General features: G+C 34.4%; 1 protein-coding gene across 19 annotated transcripts in view; it reads right to left on the bottom strand.

Moving 5' to 3' along the window:
* Positions 1-11320, bottom strand: part of LOC111057314 (potassium channel subfamily T member 2-like) — a 699972-nt gene that overhangs the window by 181584 nt on the left and 507068 nt on the right. For all 19 annotated transcript variants that reach the window (XM_039431618.1, XM_039431616.1, XM_039431612.1 and 16 more), the window contains 2 exons: positions 6054-6133; positions 2762-2861 (listed from right to left, as the gene is read on the bottom strand). In XM_039431618.1, the coding sequence (XP_039287552.1) occupies positions 2762-2861; positions 6054-6133 (180 nt within the window). The remainder of the gene's footprint in view (positions 1-2761; positions 2862-6053; positions 6134-11320) is intronic.

The following is an 11320-nucleotide window of genomic DNA, read 5'->3' as shown; positions in this document are numbered from 1 at the left end:
CCTGTCCTGCGGACCTCCAACCTCAAACGGAAGAAATTCGATTTGACCCTTCCGACCGTGTCTTCACCCTTGAGATAAAGAAATAAACAAGGATTCCAGTTTCTCTCCAATTTCGACTACGTAGATGCTGGCTACAACAAAACAGAATTTCTGGGCCAGGCTATTCGCTAGGGATGGTTTACAACTGAACATTTTCCCTCCCTAGAACCAAAGAAAAACTTATCACCTTTGTAACAAACTATGATATTCAGATAAGCTGAATATTTGATAATTCCCCATCTTCTTGAAATGTATCCAATCAGGGCTATTTTATTTTTCTGAAACTGGAAGATGTTGTGTGAACATAGAAACTGGTTGTTTCAATTTGTGTTTTTATATATTATTTTATATCAATTCCAAAAAAGGGTACTATAATTATATTTTACTAGCCGTCAGGCTCGCTTCGCTTGCCATATCCGTCTAGCCAGGGGGCTCCGCCCCCTGGACCCCCGACTGGATCGTCCAAGAATGAGATCAGCAGGCTCGCTTCGCTTGCCTGCATTTTTCATTTGAGCATTTTTATAATATGTTAGGACAATCCAGTCGGGGGTCCAGACTAAACGTCTGGCTGAACAGATATGGCGAGCGAAGCGAGTCTGACCGCTAGTAGTATAATATTCCCAGGATTGAAGTAGCAGTGCCCAATCAATTTTTCCGCGATAAATGCATTAAAATCTTCAACTTGGTGCCCACCTAACAAAGTCAACTCAACTTAATGCCAACCTGACAAAATTATTAATTCAGTTGCCAGTTAACAACTGTTTCGAAGAGGTACTCTATCTAGATTATAGTTCTATAGTAACATATGATATGGAAATTTCAATTATAATTAAGAGATTGGGAGAAGATGAATATACATGCTAAAAGACGAACTTTAAACCCTTAAAAACAACCCTTAGAGTTAAAATATTGCCAAAAGATTTCTTAGTGTGCCTCTAAAGGGCCAACTGAACATACCTACCAAATTTGAACGTTTTTGGTCCGGTAGATTTTTAGTTCTGCGAGTGAGTGATTGAGTGAGTGAGTGAGTCAGTCAGTCAGTCAGTCAGTGAGTGAGTGCCATTTCGCTTTTATATATATACATTGATAATCCCTCAATATAGCTTTTATATTATTCCTACTCAGCCTTTTTTTTTGCACCACAATTTTTGATTTGTATATTTCGATTGTTGATATTTCCCTGCCTGCATTCATTTATATATTGTTATATTGTATCCTGGCTATGTGAATGAATGAATGAATGGAAATAAACTCTAAAAGAACTCAATATTGATAATTATTATTGAACAAAATTACAAAGTAAATGCTGTAAATCACCCCGAAGACATCTGCTACTGCAAATATTGACAACAGGGTAAACAGCTTCAATGAGCACTACTATTCAAAAGTTATTGCATGTATTATTTGTATATTCATATTGATATATTGTATTCTATCTGTGTGAATGAATGAATAAATGAATAGAAATATATTCCAATGGAACTCAATATTGATAATTATTATTGAACGGAATTCCAAAGTAAATGCTGTAAATCACCCCGAAGACTTCCGCTACTGCAAATATTGACAACAAGGTAAACAGCTTCGATGAACGCTACTATTCAAAAATTATTCGTCAGCCCTGGAATCGAACAGGGTACCTTCTTTTGTAGTAGCAGAAGTCTCCGAGGTAATTTACAGCATTTGCTTTGGAATTTAGTTTAATAATAACTAATAATTCATCTTCTTCTTCTTCTTCTATATGCCGGCTCCGCGACGGAGATTGGCGATCATCAATGCAATTTGGATTCTATTGACTGCAGCTCGGAACAGAGATGTTGAGTCAATGTTGAACCACTTTCTCAGGTTCTTTAACCAGGATGTTTACCTTCTTCCAGGCCGGCGTCTTCCTTCAATCTTGCCCTCCATTATCAACTGCAGGAATCTGTACTTCTCATTGCGCATCACATGTCCAAAATACTGAAGCTTCTAACTCTTAATACAGTAAAGAACCTCATCAAAATAATTCATCAGCATTTGAATAAATGCAATACTGTTATCAGTAGTTTCCAACTGAAAACTACATATTGTTTTGAAAGTGGTATTGGAAGATGCTTGAGAAGATCCTGCTGGTAAACTTCTGTCAACATCATAAACTCGTATCATGAATTTGAAAGTCATATCAGAAACTGTTCATATGTCCATAATTGATGGTGATATTTTTTGCACGAGTTCAAATGTGAATTTCTAGTATTTTTCAATTTTAGTCATTCATTCATACAATAAGTACATTATCAAAATGATAGGGAGAGGAAAAATAAGGTAACCTTGTGTTATTCCACTCCCAAATTTAGATAAAACATAGTCCGAAATAGTTCAAGTCTTGTAGTTCTCCAATTCACAAGATTTTCAGTCCTCAAGTATTTTCACAAAGTAGATTTTCAAATTTAGATGCTTGGAAACTGAACATAGAAGAAATATTTCACATTGTTATAACTAAAATAGAAAATATTCACATATCAAAAATATAATTTTGATGAATTACCGAAAAACAAACTTAATTGAGATTTATCCTTTCAATTCATCAAGGAAGAATATATTCCAACATCATAATAAACTTTTCACAATTCCTACTTCAATAAACTATCAGAACTTTCCATCCTTTTAGATGGAAATATAAGAATAAAGAAGTATATTTATTAAAAATATATTGATGGAGAACAATATTATGATTGAAACTCACCATGTGGCATTGATGGGATCTTGGTCCGCTATCACACGAAATATATACAGGAAACATGATAAAAGTTTGAAGAGAAGATTTGCTATTCGTATCCTAAGACCTGTAACAGAAGAGAAAAACATACTAGATGAGTTAGATGGAAGAAGAAATTGATTACAAAACTATTGTAGTATTAGTGATGAATAGTGATTGTTTCTAATATATACCTGCATGATTAAGAAAACTGGATGTACAAACACCGATTCTGGACAAACAATGAATGATTCAGCACTCCTCCACAAATATGACTCACACTATCCTTCTACAAATATCATTTCAATAACAAACCAGCTTGAATTTGACAAGTTGGCGATATATTATCAACCTGAGAACCACTGGGAATTGGATTTCAGATTGACTTATTCTAGATTCTCAGATTGACTTATTATCAGCTGACTCTCAAACGTTAATCCAATCAGTTAATCGGAGAACTTCATGCCCTGTCGACTCTTCTAAAAACGCTCAATGTGGTCTCGCCCTTATTAAACCACCCAGAGTAACTCTGTTATACCTATTAAGAGTATTAACTGTTAATACCAAACCCTTCAGGCTAAAATTATTACTTCCTTGCACAAGGAAATCCGCCCTGGAACCTGATCGAAGCGCTTTCAATAAGCACGATTATAATTATAATATCAGAGATAGAAAACCACTTTGCAAGTTTACAAAACCTGCAGGCAACAGTTTCCGTATTGCTAAACCACTCAAAAACACAGAAGCTCTCAAAACGATCGATTTTTTCATGTTTCAGAAACATCAAAGGCGATCAAATTTCGCTACCGGCTGAAAAGTACTTACTTCCATTTGTCAGCAATCCTCATGGATAACATCGATGTTTCACATCTAACCAATGCTGACGGTTTTATGTGAACCTCGGTGGTATTTTTCAGCCGGTAACCTGTCAGCATATCCTATGGATGAAATCGATGTTTCACATGCACCCAATACTGACAGTTGAGTTCGAATCCGGTCCACCCTGTGACGTCATCTTCAGGCCATGTTTTCACTGAACTTTGTAATAATAAATTCATCTCCGACCAGATAATAATTAAAGGATCACAAAAGTAGCATTTCTCGACTTTGAAACACCAGTGCACGGCCATAGAAGAATATTATTATTTGCTTCTCATTGGCGGAGATGTACGGCAGAGCAACTTTATCGGAGAGAGGCGCGGATCTCTCAATTTGTCGAGTTTGTTCAGCAGTCAAACACAAACTTTGTGCCGACAATGAGAGTGAGAAGGAGGGAGAATGAAGGAGTTTGTGAGTGATGGAAAGAGTAAGAGAGATAAAGGAAGATAGAAATTGTGAGGATTTGAGAGAGAGTAAGAGAAAATATAGTAAGTGTGAAAAATAAGGGGGAATTCAAGGGCGTGGAGAGAGAGCGAGAGAAGAATCAGAAGGAGTAGAGAGAGAGAAAGAGAGAGATTGATAGAGAAAAAGTAAGATTGAGAGAGAGAGCGAGTAAGAAAAACTCATAGTGTTCAATTAAAGGGAGTGAGGAGAGAATTAAGATAGTAGAGAGATGAGAGTAAGTATAGAATCTGAAGGGGTGAAGAGAGATTGAATGAGAGGAAGATAGTTAGAGATAGATGAAGAGAGAGAGAGAGAGGGATTGATTGATTGTTTGATTGACTCTATTAAGGCGGAGTAAGGACTCCTGGTCCTCTCTACCACACAACCCTTTACAAGAAAAATTACATAAATAGATTACGAAAATAATTGATTACATATTATGTAATAACAGAGAGAGAGTAAAAAAAAAAATCATTGGGCTGAGTAGGTTGAAGTGAGTAGTATTAAAGATTCAAGAGTTTTGGGAGTGAATTGATACGAAAATAAGAGAGAAAAGAGAATCCAAACGGGTAGAGAAAGTAAGAAGAGAATAACATTTTTGCAAGTGATGATGCAGTAGGGGGCTGAGGAGGTGAGTAGAAGAGTAGGAGTATTGAGGAGATGGTGGGGTTGAAGGAGGGGAGGAGAAACAAGAGGAATTGAGGAAAGTTGGAAGAGGATCCAATAACAAAAGGCTTCCGTGAGTTTATATTGCTTCCTCTAATTGCAAACTTTATTTGAGATGTTCTCGGAACAAGGTGGGACAGGAATTCATCCAATTATACAAATACTATTAATGAGCTCTGTTATTTTAATGAGAGGCATCGGAGTTACAATCTAACTATGAATCTCTCTAACTCATTTATCTCACTATATTGAAAAGAATCTCACTTCTTATTTTCACCCAAAATGTGTAAATTTCTCAGAAATAATTAGAAAGGTACAATGAGTGGTGAACGATTCTAAGTACATTATTTACTCATTTAGTAGCCATAGAAAATAATGAAGATTATTGACTGAATGAAGTAGAGAGCTGTCGTTGAATGCCATAAAGTAGGTACAATGAGTAATTACACTAGATAATGGAAACAATAATAACATTGATATCTTCGAATTCAGTTTGCATCATGTTTAGTTATTAACAAAAAGTTCATTTTTCCGTCCTTAAAGATTCTATAAGATTGAACGGAGCTTGACAAACACATATATGTTCATCATGTGAATGATAAGTTATGTTCAATCTAATAGAATCTATGAGGACGGAAATAAACACTTTGTTAATAACTTTGGTGTAAACGCAGGTTAATAGATACAATTTATTTTCCAACATAATATACGCATGCATATAAACATGATACAAACTGAATTCGAAGATATCAATGTTATTATTGTTTCCATTATCTAGTGTAATTACTCATTGTACCTGCTTTATGGCATTCAACAACAGCTCTGTAGTGTGAACGTAGCTTTAATCTCTTATCCACGAGAGGGAAAATGCATTGAGACTGAGATTATTATTATTAACATCATTTTGTAATTCTTTTTATTAGTATTCCCAATCATGTGCTTTTACCTTGGCACATCTCTTTCAGTCGTGGAAAAACTTGATTAACACAATATACATGGTCATCATTTTTCCAAGTAATCAAATGAATTTCATCAAATGAATAGAGGATGACCTGAGACTATTGTTACTGTACAAAGGACTTGTCAATTGATAAATTAATCCATTTGTTCACGATTATTCAATTTTATGTTAATCATTAATCCTTGTTTGTTAAATTAGTCTTAGTAACTCTTGTTCTGAAACACATTGAAACTGGTTTTTGATGTAGAATAACAAGTGACTATTTCCATATTTCCATAAACATTGAATATTACATAGTTGTATAAATATTTTAGTGAATATATGACTTACTTGAGCGCTGGTTTTTGATGAAATAGAGTTGGAGACGTTCTTTGAATGTGTTTTCGTTGACATAGTATTCTACTCGCACTCTGAAACAGAAATAAAAAGTATACTGTTAGATAATCAATTTATATACTGTAATTGGTAGAAATAATAGAAGCATAGCTTTCCCAAAATTAATACGTCTATCGAAATGCTTGAACTATATCAACAGTAGCCTTCATTCAGCTTCAAATACAATGTACAAGGGTATAGATGCTGATAAAATAGGTGTATTAATAGGATTTACTCGATATAGGAGTCACTGTACTTCTCTTATACTGAACAAGAGGATATTTTCATTTATTATCTATTCAATGATACACAAAACACAATTCATTAGGAAAGGACAAACAGGCACAGTTCAAAACTGCTCCCCCCCGAATTTCGATAGTAAAGTCTAATATGTGGGTTATCATCATTATTCTCACAATAACCATCAATTTATTTATAACAATTGAACGAACTGCTTGTTTATAATCACTTTCGAACAACTAAATTACGAACAAACATTGGAGAGAATTAAACGTTGATAAAGTTATCTATATATATAAAAGCGAAATGGCACTCACTGACTGACTGACTGACTGACTGACTGACTCACTCAATCACTCACTCAATCACTCGCAGTACTAAAAATCGACCGGACCAAAAACGTTCAAATTTGGTAGGTATGTTCAGTTGTCCCTTTAGAGGCGCACTAAGAAATCTTTTGGCAATATTTTAACTCTAAGAGTTCTTTTTAAGGGTTTAAAGTTCGTCTTTTAGCATGTATATTCTTCTTCTCCCAATCTCTTAATTATAATTGAAATTTCCATATCATATGTTACTATAGAACTATAATCTAGATAGAGTACCTCTTCGAAACAGTTGTTAACTGGCAACTAAATTAATAATAATTTTGTCAGGTTGGCATTAAGTTGAGTTGACTTTGTTAGGTTGGCACCAAGTTGAAGATTTAAATGCATTTATCGCGGAAAAATTGATTGGGCACTGCTACTTCAATCCTGGGAAAATTATATTACCAACCGTCAGGCTCGTTTCGCTCGCCATATCCGTTTAGTTTGGCCCCCGACTGGATTGTCCTAACATATGATAAAAATGCTCAAATGAAAAATGCAGGCGAGCGAAGCGAGCCTGCTGATTTTATCCTCGGACGATCCAGTCGGGGGTCCAGGGGGCGAAGCCCCCTGGCTAGACGGTTATGGCGAGCTAAGCGAGCCTGACGGCTAGTCGTGATATGATCCAATGAAGAACGTTTATCACCAATCATGTACAAATAGTCACTACTCTAAATACTTTTTTCAGTGTAATAATATCACAGACAAGTTAGTATAGGTATATCACATATAAGTTTGTATCAGTGGTGATAATTATAAAGGGTTCATGTCATAATCCTTACAATAGCCAACTATTCATTCATAACAATGGAACGTTATTGATATATCATAATTCCTCAATGAACGTTGATGATAAATCTCACATTAATATCCACTACTAGAAATCCTATTCTCACTATCATATAAGTGCTCAAATTTACCACCAAAATTGCCAAAAAAGAGTGAATTACACTTCAATAATATTTTTCATTCCATTTATTGTTTGAAATACTATAATCATAATACAATTATGACATTGGAGGAAAAACTTGGCTGAGCCTGTACTATTTCTCTCCAAAAATTTTGATAAAATGTTAATGTTGTCCAAAAGATAAGGTTATGTAATCTCACACTGCTTCGTCACTTGATTTTCGGTCCAGGAATGATGATTTAAAATTTTGAATTTTGAAGGTTGATTTTATACTGTAAATAAATCACAGAATGTATCACAATAAATTAAAAACTTAAGAAATATTGCACTTATTTAAAAAATTTGAATACAAAATCAAAAACCTACTCACTCAATTTATTATTTGTGATAACTAAATGAACATCCAGATACCGCACTGATCAATATCATTGTGTATGCGCATAATAGCCATTGTTACTTCCAATCGGATAGGTCTAATAAAGCAAGTCGACCGTGAAAACAATATCTAATAGGCGGAAGTGGAAACGGACCTGCGGCTGACAAATATGTCCACTGACAACATGGACATGAATATGTCACTTCGCAATCCTCAATCATGTCACAGTTTGACGGCTGATTGACAGATTTGGGTTCCACACTGACTCGCTGTGTTAATATCAATGTGTCCTTGAATTCCGGATAAATACGTGTGTTGTATGATGCAGTGTTTTTGCACTGATAAACAGTGTTTTTGGACTTACTGTCATAATGTTTTTTGCAAAATTTATGAGTTTCAGTCCAGTAATGTTAATGAATTCTACGTTTTACTATCAAACTTGGAATTGTATTAATAGTTTTCACCTATTCCTTCAGGCATTCGTGATAGAGTTATATCATAGAGAAACAATAGCGTAACTTATGCTATGGTTATAAACTATCACAGAAAAAAAAATATTTCAGGTACTGTTGCTGGTGGAATGTTGTGACATCTATCCATAATGAAAGCACTGTCGAAACATGTTTGTTCTTTACAATAAATAACTGATATTATTGACAACATCCCAGTGTTTTCAATACGTTTATTATTGTTTAATTAATAATTCAATACCTGCTTAATTTGTACTGTACAACCGTGTACAGTTTCAATTAGTAGAATGAAGAGAAGAAGGATTCTATCACTATGTAGATTTGTTTATTATACACATTTATCACGTAGCATATCATCTGTTATAGAAGTTGCTCCCAATATTTTATGTTTGAAAAACTAACTATGGATTTACAGTATATTCATTTTCGCAACCCATTGAATAGAAATAAGGGATATGATTGAGAATAGGTCACAGAATTAAAACGAGGACTAATATTAATTAATCACAAAAATATCATTACAAAATATCTAAATTCATTCAGATTAGAACCATACCAACCTACCACGACCACCACCTTTTACTTCTCTATTCATTGTTAATTATTATCTTGAACTCAAAAACTCAAAAACTTTATTGTTTCTTCCAAAACCAATACATTCAAAAATTTCACTTGAACAGCAAAAATACAAGAAACCAATCACCTGCAAGGAAAATCCTGTGCGCAGGTGAGAGTTGCCAACATTACATTAACAAAAAATAATAAAAAATTCAATATCATAATATTAAATGAAAGAGATGAAGAAGAGAGAAGAAGGAGAAAGGGAAAGAGGAAGAAAAAGAAAGAGATGTAAGAGTGCCAGCAAAACATACCTTGATAGAGAAAGATAATATGATTTAATCATTCTATCTTGTAGTATAGAGTGAGGATACTGTTTAATATTCATTTATTCATTTGTCTCTATTTATTTATTTGTCCCTATTCATTTATCTCTGCTTGTTGTTTCGCTCACCGGCCTTCCCTTCCATGATTGAACAACAATCAATCTAGACGAATTTACAAACTCTGCCACTAGATGCAAACAGGTACTGGGTGATACAACTTACTGCTCTGATCGCGAAGCATCAAGCCCCGCCTACTTTTTTACTGATTGGTCAAAACTATTCACGATCCAGTTCTACAATCTGCCGGTAGAAAGCATCAGCTACGGGAGATGTACAGCCTCTCAAGCGCATTTGAAATAAATAACCATGAGTGGTCAATTATTATTGTAGAATAATTAATATTATATAATAATATTCATTCAATTGATATATTGTAAGAATAATATTATTGTAGACATGATGTCATGCAAAGTGCACACAAAATATTCCAGATTAGAAGTTGGGAGAACTGAATCTTACAAGTCAAACTATGTTAAAGGCAATCAGGGCATCATAAAGAAAATACCTATATGGAGTCATTTGAAAGCCATTTTGCCATCATCTCGGTTCAATTGGAGATAGTTTAGCTGTTGATTTAAACCCTGAATGGCTGTTGGTTGTATATATTGATTGCGATAATAAAATCCACTTGTAGGTGTAATCGTAAATGCGTAGATTCCAGATATGACGGCACTCAATTGACAAGAGACGAATAAATTTTCACAATAACAACATCCTCAGCTCCAGTTCAATAAAGCCACCCAATTTGAAATTCTCTCAACGCTTAGCAAATCCATGTGACTCATCACTGCTAATTATCTACATGATCCTTAGCAGTCATAATACATGGACTCTAATCCAGCCATTTTGATTGAGAACGTTTCTGGTGTTCTCCATAACACTCACAACATGTTAATCCTTGTCAATGTACCAACAATAAACATTATTAACCAGGTGTGGATTTTCATGTTTAAACTACTGACTTGAAACTTATGATGTTTGACATGACAGAGCCTAGAAGTTGATATGTTGATCGCTTTATCAGTTAATCAGTTGATCAGTTAATCAGTTGAAGTGTTCATCTGTTTTGTTTGTTGATATGTTAATCTATCGAGATGATATTCTAAATGACTGATATGTAACCTGTGATCATATATCACAGTGTGACACTGTTAATTCCCTATAATTACGTTATCAAAATGTCCAAACTAATAATTGGGGTTTACAGCTGAATAACCTAGGTGCCTTTAAATAATCAGACTTGTCCACCAATATATTCCTGGGAGTGGAAACCTTAACAAGAGACCACGAAAATGTCGAAATTTAATAACAATAGGTGACCACTGAAGGGTCACTAGAGCTTCGTTCTGTCCATCCATTGTTTTCGGCGACCCCGTCTCGTTTCTTTAACCCAATAATTTTATTTATTTATTCAATCATTCAGAATTATACAACTTACAGAAAAGTACAAATGAATTATAGAAATAATTAATTGAATAATCAATGACGTTTAAGAGAATTGTAAATGCTTGACATGGGAATATTGATAGTTTGTCAAGAATACACTAGACATTGAATAGTAGTGGAACTCAATTATTTATTCAATAATGCAAGTAGCAATCTTCTCCGTTAACAATCGTAGACTGACTTATAAATGCATAACAACAGCTCACAAAATGTGTATCACCTTCTTAGCATTTTGATACAGTATCAAATCTTCCAAGATCTTATGAATAAATCCAGACAAATCTGTGTCTCAACACTTGAAAATCTCCGATGGATGTATTGAGAATATTCAATGACTGGAATTCAATTTCATCTTTGAGATTCACTCCTCACTATTGAGAATTGGGTTATGAATGGAGAGGAACTGACGCTCTTCAACTTCTCAATTCAGATTCATCTCTGCTTCTCAGATCCCGCTCCTCTCCCCACTCT

This window comes from Nilaparvata lugens, chromosome 6 (genome assembly GCF_014356525.2).
Source record: "Nilaparvata lugens isolate BPH chromosome 6, ASM1435652v1, whole genome shotgun sequence".
Taxonomy (NCBI): domain Eukaryota; kingdom Metazoa; phylum Arthropoda; class Insecta; order Hemiptera; family Delphacidae; genus Nilaparvata; species Nilaparvata lugens.
The sequence above is the reverse complement of the archived record's forward strand: the minus strand, read 5'-3'. Positions and strand labels throughout refer to the sequence as shown.